At 37.4% G+C, this 26,354-nt stretch overlaps 1 protein-coding gene across 2 annotated transcripts in view; it reads right to left on the bottom strand.

Annotated features, from left to right (window-relative positions):
- The window catches only part of PRMT3 (protein arginine methyltransferase 3), a 96,374-nt gene that overhangs the window by 2,090 nt on the left and 67,930 nt on the right, over positions 1 to 26,354 (bottom strand). For both annotated transcript variants that reach the window (XM_083840303.1, XM_083840304.1), the window contains exons 11-14: positions 22,457 to 22,644; positions 19,636 to 19,722; positions 8,201 to 8,251; positions 7,924 to 8,011 (exon numbers count right to left, since the gene is read on the bottom strand). In XM_083840303.1, the coding sequence (XP_083696429.1) occupies positions 7,924 to 8,011; positions 8,201 to 8,251; positions 19,636 to 19,722; positions 22,457 to 22,644 (414 nt within the window). The remainder of the gene's footprint in view (positions 1 to 7,923; positions 8,012 to 8,200; positions 8,252 to 19,635; positions 19,723 to 22,456; positions 22,645 to 26,354) is intronic.

Consider the following 26,354-nt stretch of genomic DNA (forward strand, 5'->3'; position numbering starts at 1 on the left):
GAATTGACACAAGATCCACTGTATTAAGCATCACAACAGAAAAACCTTTTCAGCAAGATTAACTGTGGTAGCAATACTGTATGGGAGATCCAAAAGCTCTTCTGTTTGGTAATTTAACAGTTGCAGATTTAGCTTCATTCCTGTGCAGCTTTATTGTTAGGACATAAGTGACTGATACAGCATAATGTGTTTTGCAAAGAATTGAAAGAATGTTTTCATAGTTTACTTAGACAGATCTGACCAGTACATGAATAAATTAAAGGGAAAAAAACATTATAGCCCCTCTCCAGCTGGGAATCTTAGGGTAGTTTCAACACAAAGACTTTCTGAACTGCATTGCAAAATGAATTACTTGGATTATGTTAACATTCTGTAATACAGAATCTGTTTGAAATTGTAAGAAGACTAAAAAACGTCTAGGAACAGAATTAAAATCATCTTCAATCAGCCTGTAACAGTCTTATAATTTAAAGCGTTTTAATACAAAACAATACAATAAACAAGGTAAAAACATAAATATAATTTCAAAAATTACATTTGACTTTACAGAACAGAACCCTCGGATTCTGTTTCTAAATGCAGTTAGTGAAATGAAGCGGCCCCTTTTTCTCAGCTATTTCTTATGCAGTAACCACATTAAATCTGCCTTTCTAAACAGTCTTTTCTGAGGGCTGAACCAAGCAACAGCAGTGCAACCAAGTAACAGAAAGGCAATTCTGAACAATTAATCAATGTCACATAGATATAAAATGACTGATGTTTTTTCACCGTTCTGCTGTCCTATGAACTGCCTGGAGGAAGCTGTCTGGGGGACTCAGCTGTATCACCTTGCTCTTATCACGCTCAGCTGAATGCGAGTAAACTACACAGTGCCACTGCAGTTTGATTAGGACAAAACTGAATTCATTACGACCCCCTTCCAGCATTTTTATTAGCCTTTAGGGAGTCCTAAAATTCGTCCCACAAAGAAACTGAATTCAGCAGAACCGCCACAAAAGCTTGCTAGTGCAGGGTAAAAAACGCATCCCTACTTCCATACTGATCCACTGCCAAGTACCACACATCCTATTACGTGCTCTACAGTACACCCTGTATACATTAACTCTGAACACCCAAAATAGTTGATTTTGGTTTTGACTTTTATCATCGGTGTAACTGTAACTAACACTGTTTAGTTCTGTGCAACACCATCATCCGTACGTAGGGCAAGTTCTTCAGATCAGATACCTCTCAATGCAAGAGCCTCTGTCACTTAAGTTATTTCCAGTATTTTTCAGTCTGTAACCTGACTCACCTGAAATGACTTGACTGAACCCAAAGATTGTGTGCAGTCTCCTGCACACATACCCTTAGCATCTATGCAAAGCATGACATGATCCATGGCAATGAACCTGTAATGCTTCCTGCCCTTTAATACAGCTTGGTGCCCTCTCACTTTTTGATTATGGAAAAGATTGAATGAGTTAACGAAAGCAGCTAGCAATCAAGATCTCTCAAAGTTTGTTTCTTTTCTTCTTGTGGAAGACCTTTATGAAACTAACAGCAAGCCAAGTATGAACGTACTCAAATCATTCTTTTTTTCTGACCCCCCCCCCCCCCCCCTTAAAGCTTAACATCTCTGACTTCAAAAATCTTAAGATCTTTGAAAGAAAGATCTCACTGAAATTGTTTCAAAGAGAGCTCCTATAAGACTGCAGTAGACTTGGGCTAAAGACAACTTCCAAACTGCCGTTGAGAAATACCTTTTGCAAATTCCTGCTCTGAGGTTGTGACAATCCCCCACGTTTTAACAACCACAGGCTTTACAGGGTAGTCAGATTTGCCTTAACAGTTATATACCGGTGCATTTTGACACCTCTCTTCAAGATAAGGCTGCGCTCACTCGAGACTGACAATTTAAACTTTATCTTGTTTTCCACCCCAGTTTAGACAAACTGGAGTCACCATCTTAAATAACACTGAGGGCTAGCAAGCAACTGTTAAAAACAAGTCTTGAAAGCATTACTTTGGAATAGTTGGCTAGGAAGCAGTTTCTACATACCATCTATCTTTAGAAAACAAAAAAGAAGAATGAAAGACAACTGATTTGTTACAGAACCAATAGCATTTTCCTTAAACTCAGTAACTTATCCTTAATCCCCCCATCTAATTAAACTGCAAGCACCTGCAGATGTACACAAACCCTCACCTTCCCATTTGACCATGTCTCTTTTTACTGCATCACCAACCCAGTAATTTCCAATGAGCACTTTCTGTACTGAGCAGAGCAATACCCAAGTCAGTGATGACGTCTGATCTGTGACACCCTTCTTACACTGGCCAGTTAGTTTGATCAATTAAGCAGTTGTTTACTGATTCCTTTCTGTTATAGCCCTGCTCTGAAACTATACTGAGGTTCTGTCTGTACCCATCATATACCCTAAGCATTTTCCTTGGCAAGTTTTCCCATCACTTGTTCTTTCAACTCTGCAAGTCAAACCACAAACTAGGCACCTCTGAAGAAGGCTATACAGCCTGCTGAGTAAGTCAGGACAACCTTGTATGGCTGCCTAAGATAACATGCACACCCCACACCTGGCTGAGCAGCGAGATTCCCAAGACAGATCAGGTACCAGAAATACTCGCCAAATGAAACACCGAGGGCCCCCTCCATGGTCCTCCACCACGTAGAGTTGTAAGAGCCAAAACTAACTCACCTAGAAGTAGTCTCAATTCACTACATTTTGAAATAGAGATCCTGTGTTGCGTATCGTGTCTCAATTTTCCTCTCAGCAGTTGCAACAAATTTCTGAGAAAACTAGGTTCTTCCTGCCATACTCATCACAACCCCTTGCTGTCTCAAGAGCATACAAAGGGGACCGCACAGAATGGCACAAGAAGCCCCTGTAACTTTTCCTATATAAATACCGAACTCTTACTAGCTTACAGTGAGATAAATAGGCCATGAGAAGAGACTCTCTCCAATTAGTGCCTGATGTACACACAGATGTTTCTGCAAAGTAAGCAGGATGATTTTAAGCAGATTTCAGAAGCTACATCATAAGACATGCAAGATCTAGTCAGACCTCAAAAAGTTTTAACAGTTACTAGTTTTTAAAAGCAAGCAACATCACTGCAACTGTAGACATGCAAAACAAACAGTAAAATCTTAATTTTGAACCAAATGATCCAACTGGGATACATAATATTGAAGTATTCCAGTAAAAAAATCAAAACAAACAGATTATTTGTGCCAGTGGTTTTTTGTTGTTTGTTTTTGATAAAAAAACTCTCCAGGTAGCCAAATCAATGTTTTCAAGTTTGTAGATTTACAAACAGCTACCCAATCGTGGAGACTGGGGAGTTCAAGATAATCATGGATTTTACAGGGGCTTAGTCATGTGCATTCTTCAGTTTCGCTATGCAAGCCCCTTTTAACTCCACAGACAAACAAATCAAGGTTTTATTTCCACTGCAAGGCACTATCAAGAACACAGAACGTTGACAATATGCTGTTTTACTGCTAATAGAATTTGTTCGCACACAGATCTGGGTTTTAACTTAACGCACTGTTACCAAACAGATTCTGTCACCCCCTTGAAATCATTCTTGTGTTTTTATCTGTTCAGTAAACCCTTCGGTCAACCAAAAGAGAATGACATTCCGTGTGTAATTTTCTGTTTATGAAACTTAGCAGCAGTATCACAACATACAATGGAAGAACAAGATCCATGTTTGGACCATTAATAAGAGAAAGACAGGGCTTTGGCATCTGAATTTCAATTTTTAAAATAAAGACTTTTTCAAGCTATTCAAAGGGCTGCTAAGTGAAGCCCTGTACTCCGTAGGGAGTCTGCAATACAATACCCGTCTGAGAAAAAACCTTTTTCTGTCAATAAAATATCACCTGGCTTCTTTTTCTAGCTTCTTTATTTTTACTGCATGTTAAGCAGTTAAAGCCTATCCAACGTGCTGACGCTCTTTTTACTTCATTGCACATGAGCTTTAAGTCTCTCGTCACAGTCCATGAGGACGAAAACTAGCTTTTCAGAATATGTTAGTAGCAAAAGATTGCCCCTAACTAAACCAAAATAAGCAAAAATTATCTATTAAAGCTATACACAAACCTATCTATCATAGTTATGTATGAAACAAATTCAGTAGCAAATCCTATGTATTAATCAAGTGTAATTCTTATTGCTCCAGTCTCTATTAATTAGGTGCAATTCTTATTGCTCCAGTCTCCAGATCTTTGGAACTAGATTAAGTTTCTCCCAGTTCCTCTCAGAGGATCTGCAAATCCTGCACACCTAGCACAGGCTGCAGCAGGAATGGCAACGCAGGGAGGATTAGTTCCATGCTGCATCCTTTGGCGTGTAATGGCTTCATTCTGTTTTTAGTAGGAACAAGATCAAAATCACTTCCCCCCCCCCCCCCCCCCAGATGAGCAAATAGAGCTACTTTTACAACAAATAACCTGGAGTCAAACAGCTGAAAAAAAATACATAGTTACCACAGTAGAACAAAGGAATTTTACCATTGCACAAAGTAGCATTTTTCTGTTAAATACCCAACAGGTTCAGATACCTCTAAGCTCAACCTCTTTTGCAGAGCAAATCCAAATACCATCATTGCTTTATGACCAGATCAGGCATATCCCCAAAAGCTATAAAGCATCTCTGAAACTTGAAATCAGCTTTATTAGTCAGACTTAAAAACTTGAGGGAACCATTTTTCTTCACTGGGAAAGAAAAAAAATAAAAAATAACCTGCCTAAAAGACATGTTTTCAAAACAGGAAAATGTTTTCAAAGTATTTTATACCAACAAATCCCTCTTTCACAGCTTATTAAAACACTGGAAGCAAATGCCACCACAGTAAGCTGGCCAAATATTGAAATAAGCAGCTGTCTCAATATTAGCTTTAAAAATGGAACAAAGCTTGTGGTTAGACCATGTAGCATATTCCATGTGTCTGTTTACCTCCTCGGCTTTCTTTAACTGCATTATGACTGCGCTTCACTGTTTTTTAATCAGATTATTAAAAGATTCAAATGATATTAGTTCTATTTATTTTGCATTATGCACTAGGAGAAGAGATTGTCCTGGCTCGAACAATTTATTTGGTCTCAACTGGGTCTTTTTCATTGTGTCCCAGCACCATATAGACATTCCTTATTCTAAGATTTTATACATAAGACAGTTGAATATTGGTAAGTACAGGGAAAGGCAAAAAAGCCAAGTCTTTCAATGACTCAATGATTCAAATGTGTCAAAATCTAATATATTTACCGTTTTCTTCAGCTAACTCACATGGAGAAAAGTCAATTTGAAGACAAAAAATCTCCCCAAAAAGCTAAGTACTTGGAGTAGAGTTCAGTTCACCATGCAAGACAGAAACAATACATGGCCACATGGTGACAAGTTGTGCTAATTTATCAATTAACTTAAGTGACAGACAAGAAACAGCTGGAAGTACAACTTTAGACATACTACAAGACAGACTTGAGCAGTTAGTTTGGCTGGTAAAACAGAAAGGGAAAGACTGAAGAAATCAAGGAATATGGTTAACCAAGAATTACCAGAGATTAATAGTAAAAAGTCGCTATTTTGAAAAGAATAAAAAACAATAAGAAAAGTTGAAAGATATGGAAATCTTTTTCTTCAAGTCATGTTACTGTAAGAGATTTTTGGAATGATAACAAACCCAAGTCAGAAACAAGATGTTTTCAGAAGTCGCCCAAATCAGGGAACATTCTTATATAATTATCAGGAAATACTTTCTGCCCTGATGCAGTTACATCCTCCATGAAAAACCAAAATTCCGCAGAAATTAACACTGAATTTACAAAGGAAAAGGAGATTATGTCGGTGTTTCTCTCAGAACCTTCTCTTACGCTTAAAATCAGAGAAAATTAGACTTCTATCTTCTATAGAAGATAAAGAGCACAGAAAAAGATGGGAAACGGGAACTTAAATAACTACTAAGAGAAGGAAGCAAGCAGAAAGAAAAGCACAGCAGCAACAAGATTCGGTACAAGAATAATTTTTTAAAATGTGAGCTAATAAAGAGGAAGAAAGAAGTTATGGCAAAAGTGATCTTGAAGGTCAACTGGGTTGTGTTCACTGCTTCAAAGCACACTGTTTCTGCAGTTATCTTCAGAAAGTCACAGCACCTAGACTAGAACTCTAGATCCAGACACACCTCCCAGTAATTTCGGGCATTCTGTAAATGTCAAATGATCTATGTAATATTAAATAACGAGCATATTCTAACAAATGTCATTGCACTTTAAAAAAATAAATCATTTCACACTCTATGACATTGAAATATAATGAATTTCAGCAAGGAGACCTTAGCTAGCCTCATCTAAAAGAAGAGAAAACATCAGAAAGAGAAACTGAACAGAACACAAGCCAAGCACTAATGTACCACAGCACATGTGCATACCAAGGATCTAAAAATATGCAAAGTAAAAATCATTTAAGAACTTAAACTCCAAGGATGAAAAAAAAAAGATTAGTCACATAACATAGTCCTTAATGCCTTCAGGAAAGACACTCCTGCTAAAAAGCTGTGACAGCTAATAGATGGATGAAGCAATCACAAAAGCTGTTTTAATTGAGGCTTGGTGCTGCTATCACCACTGTACATTCATAATTATCATCTATCAAGAGCAGACAATATCCCCTTCTACCTCAATACTCCTCCATATCATCTCTAAACCTCTTGACCTCAATTTCTTTTGCAAGATCCACATATGTTTCTGTGCCCTTTCTCCCCTGTATGTCTGGCCTATTTGTAAACTTTTCAGTTCAAGGCCATGGAATACCATGAGTTGCTTAACTGACCAGCAGAACTGAGCCGCATTGCCAGATCCTCTCTAGGTCCTTCCTGATAGTCTGTAAAGAAAAACAGCCCTCAATATGAGCTGAGAACGAGTTCAACAGTGGTAAGCACATATTTAGTGGATAAGTAGACAAATAATGTGCCCTTTTTCAAGCATATAAATATACCTATTTGATTTCCTTTGATTATAAACGATGACCCATGATGGTCATTGGACACACTTCTATGTTTATCAAGCAGGGAACGCTTTACTACTTGCACGGAAAAGTACTTTCAAAACTTACCAAATACAGGTAATTAAAACCACTAACATATCATTTTAATCTTCAAAACTTTACTCCAACAATTTATCATCTGAATTTTGGGTTATCCTGGCGACAACAAAAGCTTTGTTTACTTGTGTCAGACTCAAGATGGAACACATTACAGTAGTTATTCACTTCATAAAAGCGTTCAGTGTATCAAAATCACATCTCCCATACTTCAGTGGATCCTGTTCACAGCTGTGAGCTCTTTAAAACCCTTTTCTATTTACAGGGTAATCCCACAAGTGCCATGTACAACACCCATGCATGTACCTATACAAGAAATAGAGCATAGCTTATGAGTGGTACAAAAAATCCTATGCAATCATTTGATCGATATGATGCTTAAGAACGCAACTAACGTTAAAATTAAGAGAACCTTATTAACAGTGGTGCAGTCTTTAATCTCCCCTGTGCCAGACAGAAATCCTTTGAGACACTAATTCCTTATAAAAAACCAGTATGGAGCTACATATTAGACATATGCCCACTTAAATAAACATGTGCAAGCACATATTTATACTTTTTATGTTGATTTTATAGAATACACATACATATTTCCTAGTGCTTTGCTTAAGCAAAGGAAGTTTTTGAACAGCAGCTGAAAGATGTATTTACTATTTTTTTAACACACAATTCTTGAACTGTTTTACACTTAAATGATAATAGCAGTTTAACACTTAAATGATAATAGCAGTTTAACACTTAAATGATAATAGCAGTTTAACACTTAAATGATAATAGCAGTTTAACACAACCATTGTTGCACCACAACTGAATTTAAACATACCTGCTTCTACAGGAATTGGTTTCTCCAGCAGAAAAACTGTTTGTTTCCAGTGTGTTTTGGTACACCAGGGACCAGTTGAAAACAAGACCTGCATTGGAAGAGTTCAAGAGTTTCATTAAAGAACACCATTTTTAATACCACAATACATCAATCAATTACCAAGCGCACATGCATGTTTTCTACAACAAAACTCGCTGCCAAACACCTCGAGGTATTAAAACCATACAAAAAATCCTCATCTTTCAAGGCTGTTTTTAAAATTCATAACCCCACATACCTTGTTGTGACAATCCTTCTCAAAAAATATATCAAAATAACCAGCAACCGCCTGTAAAAAATAGGAAAAGGCAAATATGATAAAGGAGCAATAGTGACGTTTGAGAAAAAGACTATCATGAATATATATGTATTTATTTATTGTGATTTTTGCTCAAGAATATTCAGCCTGCAACTGAATTTTATTACAAATCTAATCTTATGCTAAGTTTCCAAAATAACCTCCACACCCTAACTACGACTGAAATTACATATGAAAAAGTACTTTTTATATGTGCAAGCCCACAAGCACATAAACTTCAGTCCTTCAGTCCTTGTCATCTATAGCTTCCATGACCCTCACACTAAATACACATACAAAATGAGGGACGTATTCACTCTTCACATAGCTTAACACCATCGTCCATAAAAACTCGCTGAGAACAGAAGCACAGCATAACCAGACAATGGATATTTTTCTTTCACTAATTACATACACAGATGAGGAAAAAGAATCACAAACGCCTCAAGCTGGCCCTTTCAGAAGTTTTTAATAGTAACTCTCCATAGGATTCCTTGGAACATTTGCTCTGTCCCTCCTGTCATCCCACTCCTAGCCTCAAAGAGCTTCTCTCTTCAGTGCATAACTCAGTAGTGGGACTTGTCTTCCAGCTTCAGTAGGAAAAGAAATAGAAAATATCTGCACACAAAAAATACACCCACACTATTAGTTACGCAGCCTTTTAATGATGGCCTGCTTTTTTGATGAAAAAAGCATGAAAAAAGCTTTTGATGAAAAGACTCCCAGAAGTTCAAAGAATTCAAATAAATTCCAAGAAAGAACTGGAAGATGTTAATAAAAGACAATCAGCTACACCATTTCAACTCTGAAATGCTATCCACACTCACCTTTGCTTCCTACTGTCTCCTACAAAAAGGCTAAAGCAAATCTGAAAATGGACCCAAGGCAGTTAAGCTTTTCTACTCTGTCAGTCTGAAAAAATGACTCAGAACAGATACTTTGAAAAACTGCTACTATAGATGCTAGGGGACTTCAATCCCTCTGATAGCAGGATGACCTGCTCCTCCTGATAACTACGGTATATCCAAACGAGCTATCCGTCCATTTCAGTGATGGAAAGCCTGCTGCATGAACACTTACTGCAAATGGTTGTATCCTTCCCACAGCAATAGTGTTTTTCTCTTAAGTCTATTAAAGTGGTTATTTTGAATAGTTACAAAGGCCAAGTTCTGCAGCATGCTCTTTATATTGATTCAGAGAGATTGCGAAGAAAAAGATAAAGACATCAAACACACTTACAAAATCAAGGTAACAAAACAACTGAATGGCATATGGCTTTATCATCATGTACTAGGTAATCTGAATGACAGCTAAACCATTCTGGTATTTTCCCTTTCCAGTCTAAATCCAGAACAGACAACACGGATGTGAGTACAACTTAAAGCAAAAAAAAAAAAGTGTTAAATTACTTGTGTTAGCTTTTCAACTAATGGCGCTCTAGAGAAGCTTGGAAAGCTCCAAAACGAACAACGCAGATACTATGGGACCTTCGTGACAAATGAGCACCAGATGTTGGAAATGGTGATTCTTCCATCCCTGACATAAGGCCCTATCAGTCAATGTTGAGAAATTCGTTCCCAATTGAATTACAGCCCTGTCTCTAACATTCCTTTTTCAGTGAAGATTGAGGTTTTGACAAAGTTTTTTTTATTGACCCATCAGACTACTTTTACTGAGGCACCATCTTTTTGGACGCTAGTCAGACATCTCCGAAGCCACAAAACCACCTCTTAATCATCAGGTCAATACTGTTGATATGCTTGCAGATAAAATTTAGGATAAGATTACTGGGAAGGAAAGATAAAGGTAGAGACAACAAAAATACATTAAGAATTGCGAAGGGGGTAAAAATGGCTTCCAGAGAAAATGAGACTATCAAGATACGCTTCCGAGCAGAAAGCAAAGACAGTGCCCAAAACTCCAAGCAGACATACCACAGTTAGGGGGAATACAAATAGCCATACGCTTGGCAGCAAGAAGTAACAGAAACATCCAACATGCCACCCTGAGAAAACATCCCCACCAGATGAATGTTTTGGGGGGATCAAGTTCAGGCTGAAAGGAGACTGCAGCTATAAGCAAAGAAACCATCCCCCTACTACATGTTTCTTTTCCTGTGCTCAGGGAAATAGGATTTTGTACACCTTCTGTAAATGACCAGGATATATAATTACTTTATTCCTTACACTGCCAATGGAAAGAAAACATTGCAACTGAAAAACCTGAAACCTTGACATGGACCATTTAAATCAAGAGGTGGTAACAGTATTACACATCACAAAGACTATCTTAGGCAGAGTTCCAGGAATTAGTCTTTTCTACATTGATCCATTCAATTCTTTTTGTTAAGTTCTAAAACAGATCAACTCCCTTCGATGAAGCAATTGCTGAGCCAGAAATTAAAAAAAAAAAAACAGAACAATATTCTAACAAAAATAATTCCCCAAGATCCTAAGGGTAAGTTCTAGCGAACAGCTTCAGACATTCCTCAAAACTCCTCAGTTTTAAGATCTGACATCTCTTGACTGAAAGCATGGATCCCTTTCCCAATACACTGCCTCCAGAACATTAAAACGTGACAGGAAACAAACAAAAACGAGCCAACAAAAAACAAAGACCCACCTTTTTGGTGAGCTATGAAAACCAGCAAAGATTAAGACCCTAGTCATGTATAGCTAAATAGTAATTCTATGCTTTAAGTTAAAAACATAGAGGAGAAGAGTCTATACAGTATTTAAAAACCAACTTTAAGACCAGATATTGCAATTCAGAAATCTAAGGAGTTGAGTTTGTTGGTGTTTTTTTCCAACTGTTTTCACAACTCTTTGGATGCCAAGAAGAAGTATATCTCGGGGTTTCAAACTGCAGATAAGATTAAGAAAGTTAAACAAAATGCTGTTCACACAAACCTTAAGTGTCTGAATATCTTAAGTTAAACAGATTTTCTTGAGTTTATGTAATCAAAGCTTCAGTACATTTTTCATATATTAAAACCTAGCTAACAAGTGCTGTAAATTGTTTAGGTTTTTACTAAGATTTTTGTTGAGACTACGAAGCCATTGATCTAGGAAGCACATTATTTACCACTACAAAACAAGGCTTAGCATAAACCAAAACACAAGTTAAGGGGTCAAGTCTACCCCAAAGCCTCCCAGTATCTCCAGCCTACATTTTCTACCTTCCTCCTTTAGTCCTCTTGATTTCACATGGAAGATTTCATGTGCTAGGTTGCATGAGTTCTCCTGCCAGTAACACAGCACTTTAAGAAGAGCTATGAAAACCTAAAATCTCTGACGGTATTACAGAAGCCCATTTTAATACTCCCAAATGCTTTAAAAAACCCAAACACAACAAAAACAACAAAAAAATCCACCATCCAAACAAAACCACCACCACCACATCCTCAAGTTATATTTAAGCTTTGCCCCACTACAGCAATGTTCTTGTATTCCACACTAACATCTTATAAAAAAGTGAAGTAGATGTAGTTAATGCTTTCTGTGATTTGGTCTACAATCCTGTATATTTGAAAACAGAATCTCAAAAATTTAAAGACCTCCACAAATCAACAAGTTGAAATAACTGATGATGCAAAGCTAGGTATTGATTACTATCTTTTTAGAAGTAGATATCTTCTCTTACGTCTCAACTTTTTTTTCATTAAAATCTTATGCTGAGATACACAATGTGTATTCCACCTCTAAGTATGTTTCACTGAAATAATTCTGTAAAATTGAAGTTAGACGCATTTTCCATTCATTTTACTTTAGAGCACAACAAACGAGTGTGCAGTAGCTACAACAGTGAATCACAAGCTTCTATTAAACATGCAGTATTACAAATTAAGACAATGCCAGCCAGTGCTTACAGACTGAAGGAAGAATAAGTCCTCCCGTTTTGTTGTAAACCGTAACACTTGCATCTACGCAGCAAAATGTAAGGGGAAAAAAGTCATTTACAAGTGACAGACACACAACCATCTCGCAGACACAAGCATATTACAATGGAATAAAGAGCTGGCCAGATTTTTATTTAGGGTGTCATCTTGGTAGGTTGGTTGGTTTGTTTGTTTTTGTTACAGGAAGTCAACCTAAGGAAAAGCAAAGCAGCTACTAGTGTCTCCGTAAGTTCTAGGTGATGTTTTCTAACTACTGCCTTGGTTTCCTTTGTTTTAAGCATAACAATAAACAGTTATTTCTTACATGGCAGATGGAAGATTTTCTTCATCTACCTTTGACAACTTATTTACAACTTCACCAATGATCAATCATCAGTAACTTATGCCTTCTCTGGAAGAACCTCTCAAGTACCAGTCTCTTAAATACCATGGAAGAGGAAAACAAAAATAATGACTTATAAACTGGTAATTAATACCGGAAACTCCAGCCTAGTGTCTAGCCCCGGTCTAGGCTCAAATGATATTAATTATTGGGAAACATTGCAGAAATGTTATTTTTCCTGTTCTCAAATCAACTGCCAGGAGGAAAGCAGAGCTGTGACGACAAAAACCCTAACCCCAGAACTAACTGCCTACACTTACTTCGCAGGGAACTAAGAAGAGTAAATAAAGAGCTAAAGAAATAATTAAGAATCTATCTGCATTACTGAGACTGCCAAGCAGCATCCTACCAAGGTGAGCAAGAGTTCACTCAGCAACTTACAATCAAGTATGCCTGAAATCATCACAGCAGCCACTAACATCTACCCAATTTTGACAAAGAGTTCACATAAAATAGCTTAATGTATTCACCCATCATAGAGGTTTTCTAAGGTGTTCACGCAAGCATACAAAGAACTGTAAATGAAGCACTTCCGCCCAATGTGACTCATTTTTTCCACAAATTCTCCTTCCCTTCAAGGTAATTTCATCTTGAACCTATTTTCATTTATTCACGTAACACATACAAAGTATTTGAATCATAAAAAGCTTTAACAGCTGTAAAAGATGAATATTAGTACATATTCTTTATTTATACTCTTCGACTTATAGCCTTAGCCGGAATGGGAAGAAGAGACTAAATTTATCAAATTAATTCAAATATATCTGAATACTAAGGCTTTTTCTGCAGAAAATGGCTGTCTGTTCTATACGGCTTTTTAACAGGATAAAACAAATGACAGTGCTCGACTCCTTATTAGAGCTCATAAAGGCAACCTTACCAATTCACTTAGGAACAAGGAAATTAAAAATTATCATCATCACTATCACCTACAGTGAGTAATTTATCATTCTTGCTCTTCACTAGTATCATGTTCCAACAGTGAGTGGCTACAACAAATACAATTAGACAGCTGGCCACAGAAGTGGGAGATAATGTGCTTTTGATGGAGTTTATCCAAGCATGGAGATGGAATGTTTGTAACCCATGCGGCAGAGTTGGTGTGTTTTTATCACGGGGGAAAAAATGAAAAACCCTTGCTACTAAAACATTAACAATTTGGGGTTTTAGAAAGAATTAAGAATCCGGACACAACTGTAGAGGCGGCTACAAGATAACTGAACAGCTCCAAAGGCCAAATCTTGCTTCATAACATGATATGGTAGTCTTTCCTTTAAAGAGAAATCATGCATTAAAGGTGTGTTTTGCGGCAGTACCCTAAGCCAGATTTCCAACTGTTATCTAAAAAATTTTCTTTGTCACCTAAGACTGATATCCTAGTAGTTACTTTTGGCTCCCAAGTGCAAGACTGGACATTAAAGGATGTAACTGTCTAAAATATAAGACAACCTTAGCATAGATTTTCCGTTGTCAAAATAATTTTCTCCAGAGTCAACCTAATTCCCTTTCTCTTCCTGAAGGTTTTAATATATCAGTCACGTCCTCTGGTTCATTATCCTTCTTTCATCCCCTTCCTCCCTCCCACTTTTTATACGCATCCTCTGCTCTTTGACAAGATCTCCCGGGAGCAATGAAGAGATACTGCCATTTTCCTCCCAAGGGATATTGTCATTCAGCTAGGAAAGATCAACCTTGATGGACTCACAGGGGAAACACTTGCAAACAAAAGAGAAAGTTTGTCAATTGATTTCTGCACTGAGGGTAATCACCATTATATTTTATCTCAAAAGCTCACACAGTGATCAACTTAGAATACAATTAATGGAATATTTTCCTAGCAGCATCTACTAACTGATATTAGCCAGATGTCTCATTAAAATCAGCAGTGACAAACTCTAGTTCTTTACTAGGAAAATGCACTTCTGCTAGCTAATTTAATTTATTTTTGGCCATTATCTTCGTAAGACTGAAATCAAGTCAACCTGCACTAAAAGTATCTTGAATCAATTTGATGTAATGATTCTAAGCAGTCGCTTCATGCTTCGAAGATCTTCCGTCTTTGAAAACTAAAATAACGATAAAGCAGCTTAATACATTTAAGATACTACTGAGATAGTACTAATACCTCTAAGATACTACTAAGAAGGTACTGTTAAGTATCAAACCGTAGAAAGGGAAAGAAAAATTAACAGGAAAAATACTTGCTCCAAGAAAAACCTTGACTTCTCCCCACCCCAGAGTAAATTCTGAAATCCTCAAGATCACACACAAGGTCACTGTCAGATTTAAATAATTTTTTTCACTCAATCTTTCCATATTTCTCAGGACAATACGGACTTCTTTCCTTGAAGACTCATCAAATTGCTTGAACACCTAGAAGAAAAGCTATTTAGAACATTAAGCATTTTTAGAGGGTATGGCTTGAACAAATACATCTCAGGATCACTTGTGATACATTTAGGATGCACATATAGAGATGTTAGGCTGATCTGTTTTAAGTGTGATTTAATACTCTACTAGATATTTATGTTCTCTCATATGTACGCCAACTCTGACAGTAATTCAAAATCCTTTACAGATGGAAGGACAGACAACTCAGATATGTTTCTATTAGTAAGTAATACTAAGCAGTAAACCGCAGGAAGAAAAAAGAAAAATTAGCATATTTTTTTCCCCTCTCTGAAAAGAACCTTGACTGTGGTCCTTCCAGCCAAAGAACAGAAAAAAATTCTGTTCCTAACTGTCCCCAAAGCAACATGGAACAGCTTTCCCACAGCCTTTACAAAACCCATCCAGATGCTATAACTGGAACAGTTCACAACAATAGGAATTAAATATGGTGGAAATAAAGAGGTCAATTTCTCTGTCAAGACTGAAAATAAACAAGCACAATTTCAAATAGTATCTGCTAAAGGGGATAAAAAACAAGACCAAGGAGAAACTAAGGTCAGACTTTGGAGGTATTGAGCATCTTACCACTGAAGTTAGGGCAGCCTCTTCTCCTTGAGGGGTCCTGCTGTTGTTCCAAGACATAATCAAAGCTAACGTGCTAATTAGTTGCTAAAAAGACTGCTTTGTTGCTTTGATTCCTGTCAGCTTTTACTACTTAATGTCTTGTTACCACAGAAATGAAAACAGGTTGATGGGAGGAAGCAACAGATTGCCAGCCAAAAGTTCAACTTTTCAGTGATTAACTTTGTATCGTATAGTGCAACTGGCTGAGGCCTCAAGTCCTTGTTCCGAGTACTTGCTAAATTAATTATCATCAGTGCTATGCTTCTGCTAAAACCAGTTCAACAGTAGCAACAATGCCTTCCAAGCTGTCAATACATCTCCATGGAAGAACATCTATTGTATACTCCTCTGCACCCATGTAGTACCTTGGAAGGAAGCAGCGCACAAACCCACTCCCCAAAACTCAAATAACAGTGTGAACTAGTAGCTGATCTGCAACTGGATCCACCAAATTGCTAATATATCACAGATCACAGTGTAACTAAGTCTTCCGTTTGATTTTCATTTGTTTTTTTGTTCGTTTCTTAAACAGACCGGTTTAAGAGCAGTCCAAGTTTTGACAATAATAGCGGTATGAATTTAGCTTTCCTGTTGATTGCAGCACTTGGAAAAAGGACAATTAAATCTGTTTTCACACCTACGTGACAGAAAAAGGGCCAAGAAAAAGCTCCTTTGAAATCAATTTTAGGTTGTGAACTAAAATAAAATAAAAACACACAAGCATACAAGGATTTGTTTTCCAACTGCTATTTTGGGTGAAATATTTTCTTTGTAACTAAAACTATTTTCAAATGTTAATACTTAAACATGCAAACAAAAATTCACAAAACAGAGCAGTCAAGTACAAAAAGCTAAAATTGTGAGAAATATGTTTGTTTTCTTGTGTAGAAAAACAAAAGCAAAACAAAACACCAGTAGAACAAAAAACAGATGCAAACAAGAAAAGCATCAAATGTTATTTTCAAAGGACAAATTGCAATCCTAAAACATCTCCTCAAAATTCTCAATATAAATAATGGACTTTCATTGTTCATTTGCTGCAAGGTTAGGCAGCCTGATAAGATGGATGAACTGTCAACTCACAACTAAACTTGTACAATCCATCATAGAGAGAGAAGAAATTTCACTCAAAGTGTCAATAAACCTAAATGATGAAGTGCAAAATACTTCACAGAGTTCTGATCATTTTTTAGAACCTGCATTCACTGCAACATTTCAGAAACATTGTTCTCTCCCTACTCCCCACACCTTCATCCTTCAAGTTGTAAAATGCAGGTGTGCGTTTTGATTTATGTCAGTGATACCACAATCAGGAGCATAGAATTGAAATTATATTTTTGTAAAGGTCTAGTGCTAGGGTAAATGATTTTTACTACATAAGCTATTTTACTCTATGCAAACATCAAATATAACCAAGATTTTGTAATTATTTCCATTTACTAATCACTTATTCAAAAGTGGCCAAATTAAGATAACTAGTCCAGAGCTCCAGTAGACTTTGGTCTGAAATCAAAGCTGACCATGCCGAGGCAACTAGACTTATTTTATAAATATATGACTAACTAAAAAACAGTTAAACTCTGTGTAATCCTCTAAATTTTTCACCGTAATTCGAAAAGGGAAACATATTATACATACATAATTGATTATGAAGCTCCAAGATGTTTCCAGGAGCTATTTTTTTCGGTCTGCCTTCCACTAGTCTATTTGTATGTCTCGCCAATTCAATCATATGGTTTGTACTAAAAGTAAACAAGTCTGTATGTTTGTGTGTGTGTGTATATATATATATATATATATATATAAAATCTATCAGTCTATCTTGCTTCTTAATTGACCAAGACTTGAATGGATTTAAAAAGAAGGGTTTCTCTCAACATTTTAGAACTGAAAAACGCATACCAACAAAGTAATTGCCAATCCTCCACTATACCTGAGACTCAAACTTCTCCTAGTATTCCTAGTTAACAGGACAACAAGGTCATTGGTATAAGCTGAGTTTCCAGACACGTTAGATTTTACCTTTGTTAACCTCAAACATTTGTTTTTTCCTCCTCTTTTCACTTTTTTATACCTCTTTCAAACCTTCTCTTCATTCTCAACCCCTCTGATATCACAGAAAGTTGATGCAAGCTGCTTAATAATCTCTTGAATTTGAGAGCTATCAATAAAAACAGAACTCAATTTTTTGGGATAAATCATTTCTTAACCAAGTTGTAGATACCAAGTGGTAGATGAGCTTGACTGTCTTTGAACTGCAAAATTTTATTTGCACTGCCGCATATGGATTCTCCAATGTTTCTTTACACATCACGCAAAGTAACATGTTTTGACCCTATTCCTTTGTTTTCTCAAGTAACCAGTGAACTGAAATTTTTTATCCTAGGTGAAGCTGTTTCCTTGGATCACAGAAACAAAAGTAGTATAGATATAATGTACATATATAAAAAGTTGGAGACTTTCATAGGGTGGACTGAGAAACATGGCAGTTCCTGCTGCGATATTTATATAAATTTAGGCATGTAACCAATCTTTCAAAATGTGATGGAAAATTCCAGTTCTCATCTTTTCTCTTATGCATAAAAATTCATTGTCTTTGTGATACCTAAATGTTTGGTTTCATGAATTAGTTCAGAACTGTTCTTCCTCTAATAATCCAGCAATTGGGAAAGCAGATACTTCCGAAGTCTCGCAAGCTTCACATTTAGAGAATTCACTGGAATGTTCACCCTTTTCTATGCTTATATTCTTTTCATTAAAACTTCTTTAGAGGAAAAAAAAAACAAAAACATACTAACCCTTCTATGCGATTCTTTCCTTCACAACTCCAGTAAACAAAGCAATCTGTGCTTCAAAACTAAGTAAAATTCCTAAGGTATCCCCGCATAGGTACCTAACTACACATTTCTAACTATTTTACCTATAATTATTATAGTTGGAATATGTAAACACATTCAAAATATCTTTACTTCAGAAGTCACTCACACTCAAATATATTTATTTTACGAGCTTTGCATTTGAATATCTTCCTTGACTTCAAAACCAGAACAATATACACAATAAAAATTACATGGGCACTTGTGGAAAGAAAGACAGAACACTTTCAACTAATCCAAAAATGAGTATGTCTCTGTTCTCTCATTAGTAACTGATACTCAATGACCAAGAAAAAAGCAGCAAAATGAACACATTTATGTAAATTCATAATGAACAATGTAGGTACAACTTGAGAGTATTTCGAACATGCCCTGGTACCGTGATTTTACTTCATTCTAAAGCTCAGACTGAAAACATTTTTCCCCCTTTCTTTTCATATTGACTAGTGTTTCATAGACAAATAATATTCAATTCGGTAAGATCAGTCTCCCATTTGTTGGAGAGTCTTCACTCAATTTAACGCAGCATAGCTTGTAATATCAAGATGAATAAGCTTGTATCTCCTGTTATTAGAATAACCCCTTCAATGAAATTCCACAGCCTTTCTAGAACTAGTGTTCTTTTGAATATGTCATTAATTTACATACAGCAAATAAATATATTAACTTAAATACAAAACATATGACAGACGCAATAAAAACTATCACCCAGATGTTTGTTCCCCTTCAGTCTTTGCACGTGAAGATTAGGAACTTCCCTGTGCGAGAAACTGTGTTTGTCATATGAGCTGCTATGTGTTTACTGCAAGAACTGTAGTTTATCTGTCTCCCATCTATTTTTTCACTATTTTTATTCAACTCAGAAAAGCTCTTTGGAGAACACTGACTGTAACATTCTTCAGCACAATGGTAACAACCTGTCTGAACAGAAATCTTGTGTTTCCAAAAATGGGCTAGAGAACAACAACAACAACAACAAAAACAATGCTAAGACCCATTATCCTTCCCTTCTTCATCTTACCTGTACCTGTATATCATAATACTACTATAGGAGTTTAACATTCACCTCTCGTTAGAGAGAGGGCTCATTTCACACCTCTGTAAAGTTGAAGTGAAAGTTTCAAGCCAAGGACTGATGATAAATACACTGTCTGTTAGTTCAATGTGATACTGACCATGCATAAAGAAATAAAATTTGTCTTACTGTGCACTTCGTGCTCATTGTAATCGTTAGGGTGAATTCCGAAGAGAATTCTAAATCTGACGCGGATGCAGTATTACAGTTGATACGCTGTTGAAAGGAAAACAACAATACATCAGTAACAGTGCTTATAAGAAATTAAGACGTCTCTTTGGATGACCTTTATGTGTTTTTCAGTTGCTCCATAAAAAGACAACTTTTACAGACCAATACTAATACAGCTCTTTAAAATGCCAAGAGGAGACTTAAAAACAGCCTAATCATATAGGCACACTGACCAAATACATAAAGTCCCTCTTCCTCGATGTCAACATAAACAGATACTGACTAGCAGCTGTTTGGAACTAGGCATGGTAACTCACTCTGTTCAAGGGAGTTGCTCTTAGGTAACTTTCTTGATGACAGCTCCCTGTAGTTGACATTCACAAGCATTCACAGGCATACATACACGTATCCTCAACAGCAATTAGTTTATATGGCCACAATTTCTCAAGTCACTTCTGTTGAGGAAGCACTCTTAGCGTTGAGACCTCTTCCCACCCTTTACCTTCACCAGTTCTACTCCTTGTTCCTGTAGCCACACGGTAGACTACAGTATGAAACTGATCTGGGTTAGAAGAGAACTTTTTTATTATTATTTTATTTCTGAGATTAGTTTTGTATTGATCACCAAATAATTGAGGTCAAAAAGAATCTCTGGTAATCTCTTCATCCAAGCACTTAATCAAAGCCACATCCACTACACCAGCTCACATTCAGATGGCTTCTGAGCATCTCCAAGGATGAACATCCACAACCTATCTGGGCAACCTGTGCCAGTGTTCCATTGTCCTCACAGTAAGATAAGTTTCCTTATGTTTAAGTGGAACCGCATCCCTGCATGACAGACACAGCTCCAGTCATTTCACTAGCTTTGCGGTCCTTCATCGGACTCCCTCCAGTACATCCAGCTCGCTCAGGTGCCAGGAAGCCCAGCACTGGGCACAGCACTCCACCAGTGAACTCCCTGGAACTGACGAGAAAACAAAGCTCATCCCCCTTGACCTGCTGGCAGCAGTTCTCCTAGTGCAGCCCACGGGGCTGTCTGGCTGCCTTTACTGCGAGGGCGCGTTGCTGGCTCATGGTCAGCTTGGTCTTAACCAGGGCCCACAGCCGCCTTTCTGCAAAGCTGCTTTCCAGCCAGTAGGTCTCCAGCCTGTACTGGTGTGGAGGGGTTATTCCTCTCCAGGTGTGGAGTTTTCACAGTCCTTGGATGAACTGCAGAGGACTCTCTTTGGCCCATTTCTCCAGCCTACGGGGGTCCCACCAAACAGCAGCACAAGCACTGGGGGGGTATCAGCATATGAACTGTGAGTGTGACACAACAGATGAGAAAGAGCACAGAGGGCAGAAAACTGCTTCTGTTTTCACATTATCACAAAAACAATGGCATCGTATTCATAAATACCGACAGGTCAAACTGCAACCTCTATTTCAACGTTTTTTTTTTTAAAGACATATGTATCAATTTCTGAAAGTTAAAATCCTCAGTCTTCAGTTCATGAAAATTCTCACACTAGCCCTGTATGAAATACTTTAGTTTGCCTACTTACCTACAATGCTTTATCCAAGAATGTCATGTTTTGTTGACATTAAATCTTACATACAGTATTAGTCAGTATTTCTTGATGCTGCCTCAGCTTTCTTCAGGGACTATCTTTCTTCCTGAAAACTTACATTATTAACTATCCAAAACAAGCAGCAGCTAGTATGAACAAGTACACTAAAATATCTTCGGTAATCATCATATGATAAATTGGAACATTTTAAAACTTTCCCTCAAAAATACAATCTATTTGTTATGTGGAATGGCTATTGATTAAAACAATTTACCTGTAATGCCGCTGTTGCTCAACTCATTAATTTTACTACTTTCCACTGTAATTCCAGCCAATGAACTCATACATAGCCTTTAGTTTACTTTAAAAACCATGATTGTTACTGAGAACAAATGAGTATAAAACCATTAGGTACAGAAGTTATTAGAAATGCTATACAATGACAAATTTCGCTGAGCCCATACTGTGCTGGTCAGTGACTGCTCGTAATTATACAGACTTAAGAAGGGACATTTTTAAAATGACAGCAGCTTATAGGCTGCACTAGGCAAATTTAACTATAGTTATTATCAACTTTCTGGGCTAGGATGTGTTGTTTGTTTTCTTGTCTCATAAACTGATGTAGCTCAACTTTTCCACCCAGTTGTTCATTTAGAGTACATTGTATGTTCTTCATTTAGTATGCCAAGCTTGACCCATTTGCAAGAGGTTTTCAAACTTCATTTCCACTTGAGTCGTAACAAAGTGCTATAAATACAGGTGTATGCAGGTGATTAGTACCTCTGTCTCACCTATAGCACCAACCTCTCAGCTAACTACAGCTTCACTTTCTCTATCTCAACACTACTGTTTCGCGTGCATAAATTCACTAACATTCCCTATAATTACAGGTCTACAAAGTATATTTCAACAGCTGTGTTGATCATTCTATCCTCTCCTTGCATACAAAGAGAGCAGATATGTGTAAACCTGAAGTCACACAAGTTGTTAGAGGTGTCCTCAAGACAAAAACGTGTCAAGCCCCTTAACGTGTATTTTATTACACTGACTAAAGAGGGAGTCTAGCGAACAAGCCGAGACAGTAAAACGTAAGGCATCCATGACGACTATCATCTATGAATAAGGAATACTTAGAGGAAAAAAAAAAAAGATGCACACAAGAACAAATAATAGAAGCAAACTTCTGACATGACTACTGAACTATTAAGAAGGATCTGGTATGGTACCTTAATAACAGTGGCTGTAGATATAAGCGTATATGGATCCAGCACCTCCACAACAGCTTCTGGAATTACAGCCTTCTTCATGCAGGACATGTCGAAGCCATATACATCTTCCCAGAAGAGCAGCTTGTCTGCATGTTTATTCATATCCCCCACAGCTACTAGACTAATAGTGCAAATGTCGGGATAAACTGTAGCAACAAAACACAGATTAGAGAAAATTGATTTTTAGACATGCAAAAAAAATTTACATTTTTTCTTTTTAAACGATTAACATCTTAAAAACACATAAAAGAACTTTTTCAGTTCCTAGATAAGACACTTTTCCTGCTGCTTTCTTCTCTGGCATTGCCTTTTCCACAGAAGAGACTAGACACTAAAATTCAATTTTGCCACGCTACTCTGCTAACAGTATTAACCGTTCATGAGAACATTTCCTTTTAGTTGAATCCCACTGCCAGGACATGACGGGAAATTTCATGTTTGACGAAAGTTTTTTGGAACATCCTATTCTGGTTTCTATACAGAGACTGCCCTGAAACGTATTTAATAACTACTAGGCAGACGGATACCCAGAGGAAAGTTCAGGTCAGGGCTCTGAAGTAACAAGTAATCTCTGCCAAAAGACCTTATTTCCAGAACAGAGCAAATATTTTCACCTGGGTATTTTATTTCTGTTTCCTGTCATTATTTGGCTGTTACATGCCTTAGAACCTAAACATGACTTCTGGGTACTGAGAAAGAATAAACGCTCTTCTTCGATTTGCACCCGAACAACATGGAAGCAATCTAACAGGCAGAAGACAACTTCCTCTTCAATTCTTCCCCACAGTTTTAGGATGACAGCTCTCCTTCTTACATTGTCTTCACATTTGTGCTCTCTCCTTGCAAGGATATTTTCAGACCACGTATTCGAAATAGTAGCACAAGGCTGCTGTTTTCCTTCTCAACATCTTCCTACAGGAAAGCTAGCCAATCTCTTTCCACTACTGATTGGAGAAGACACACAGAACAGCTGCCTTGAATATGGCTGTCTACAGCACTATCAAATATTAAGAGAAGCTCAACCTAAAGCTTATATTTAACTAGGCTTCTTTCCAAAAAGAAATTTCCACTTTCTATTAGAGCTTTAACGCCTTCCAAGTCACACAAGTTGAATTCTTGATCTGGCTTCAGAGCAGAATGCTTACTATTAAGCACCTTATTTTACTTTATTTTTCTTACTGATACATCAATGTGGCAGTGTTAGCGAAACTGAAGCTAAGTTTCTCTTTTCTTCCAAAAAATCTGGTGAAGTGTAAAATTAATTTTGTCTTCAGCTCTGTTTGAAATTGTAGCTTATCAAAACTAATGTGGATAAAGCGTTGGTATAGCGTTGGTCAGAAAGGTACTATTTTTTGCCTTGTAAAATAGCAAAGTAGAAAACTGGTGTTAGACCTGTTATATAGTGAGACTATGTCTATCCTAAAGGAAATTATCTTATACACATTATAAAGGCAAGTCTTCTCTAAAGAAGCTATTCTTTTCCATGTGAAGAGATTAAAGCAAGCAACCACCTCTACAGCTGGAACGACTAGATCATGCAAAATATGAGCGCACACTGCCATTTTTCTCACGTTCTGACTGATTAAGCCAGAATACTAAATAAATACCAGCTAGCTTAAACCGGAATGCCATTGGTAAACTACCATCTCCACGTTGCAGATGAGAACTGAAAGCAGAAGGTTTTTCCAGGAACAGCCTACAATTAACTCAGCAGTGAAGAAGTAATTTGATGAGAATCAAAACAGGAAGGCATTCAACTATCTTGTTTGAAACAGATCAGTTGATTCCAGCACACCTGACAGCTGTCACACGCACAGAAATCTGGCAGTAGGAGTATTTGCAAGTAGTTTCTGGAGCTAGTGATAAAGGTTTTGCATTTCTCAAAGCCCTCATTTACTGTTTACTGATATGAGAACTGTGTTATATTAGGCGTTACCTCAGTGTTGCAAACCTCCAAGAGCCATCACTAACATTGTCCCAAAGACAGCACGGGACAGACAACAACAGCAAGTGACTACAGGATGCAAGGGCTGTAGCAACAGGATACAAAAGGGGTGAAAAAAGACCTGATGTCTCTAGTTACAGAACATTATTACAGAAATGAGATAGCAAGCTACAGGTAGCAAAACTGCAAACAAAGACAACAGCAAAAAATATTTGTTTTATAACATTCCTTTCTTTGACTAGCTCAACTGTCTGGCACATCGTGTTAACAGGAAAAAGTTTACTACATCTATCGAGCACGAAATATTTGAGTGGGACCGTAATCACTTCACCCACACAGCCAATCCTTCAATTACGAGCGTAACTTCTGTTTGATTATACTGTTTAAAAACAAGCAAAATGGCAAAAGCTAATGCCCAAATTTTATCTTCATTTTTATTCTATCAATAGCAATAAAAAAGCAAACTAAGCCTGTTTAGACTTCAGAAAAATAAATCTGAGTTCCACAAACAAGGCACAAGCACAAGATTACAGTCATGTATCCACTTCAAACCCAACCATTGTTCAGAAGCTTACACTACATTGAAGTTTGACTGGAAATCTAAACAGGTTATTTAAGTATCAGACTAAATCTTCTAAAAGCAGCAGAGTTTTGTCAATGTTTAAAATCACCTGCTTAAAAACTGCATTTTCCATTTCAACCAAAAATCCTTGTTTCTCCAAAAAAACTCTGCTTTTCCTGCAACCTTATAACATTTGCCTGTGCAATCCTGACAGATTTGTCTTTTTTTTTTTTTCTGATTAAGGCTATAATCTAATAATTATTCTTTCTCACAGGTGAAACGACCAAAATGCTGACTGGACAAAAGCACATGCTCCCCAATGCTCTCTCAGATTCATTGTTTTGACATCTGTGTCCTTCTCGACTGAGTGCCCTCAAGTCATCTGTCACTAGTAGCAGCTCACGTGGTAGACAGAATACGAGGGGAAATCCTTTAGCCCTTAGCAATGCCTCACAAACTTCACGACACTGAAGGGTAAGGCAGTAGTCCTCTGGATATGCAGAAGGAATTCCAAGTGAACACCACGTTTTTGACTCAAACAAGCTAACAGTATTACATTTTGAATGACGACTTCTTTACGTATGTCACCCCCTCACCAATGTGTGCTGCGCTCAAGTATATGGAAAAATATACACCCAAGCAAGTAACAGCTGTAAAGAATGAGCAGATGGGTCCTGGGCAGCAAGAATTTTGTGTTCCCAAACAATGCTATTATATACTGTACACATTACCCTAGACAGTTTGACATAATCCACTTCAGTATGCCAATAGGCTTAACTGAAGTAACCACGACATGACTGACTGCACACAAATCTGGAAATTTGGATTCTATTCCCGCTTCAGTCACTGAAAGATCTGGCCAAATCACAGCTGCTCCTATCGCTGTTCTCAGCTTTCAAACAGCCCCAATAAATAATGATCTTGGGCTCAATAGTATTACGTGGCTTGAGACAGAATTAAGCTTTACGGCAGATTCAGGAGTTTCTCTCTTACGACTCCACCTCAGAACGAGCTCTTCATTTCAGCTCATCCCTGTTTGGATGTGCCCACAGTTCTGCTATTCATCCATACTGCATAGTGGCAGTCTTGCTGATTGCTGAGCAATTTTGGCACAAAGCTCAGGCACAGCCATTTACCTGCTATGCAAACTGGCAGAGGAGAGTAACGGGAAGCATCTGAAGGAAAAAGCGTCCTATTTAAAACCTGGCTGCACCAACCAGTGACTCTGTAATACAGTATGCCTTGGGAAGAGTGAACTAAGAACCTGAGATCCTTCTCAGACCACAAAGGTTAAGTGCACTGCAGAGCCAGCACACCTTCTCTCTCAGAGAAAACTTGCAGAGGCTCGA

Source organism: Anser anser (assembly GCF_964211835.1).
Source record: "Anser anser genome assembly, chromosome: 5".
Classification (NCBI taxonomy): domain Eukaryota; kingdom Metazoa; phylum Chordata; class Aves; order Anseriformes; family Anatidae; genus Anser; species Anser anser.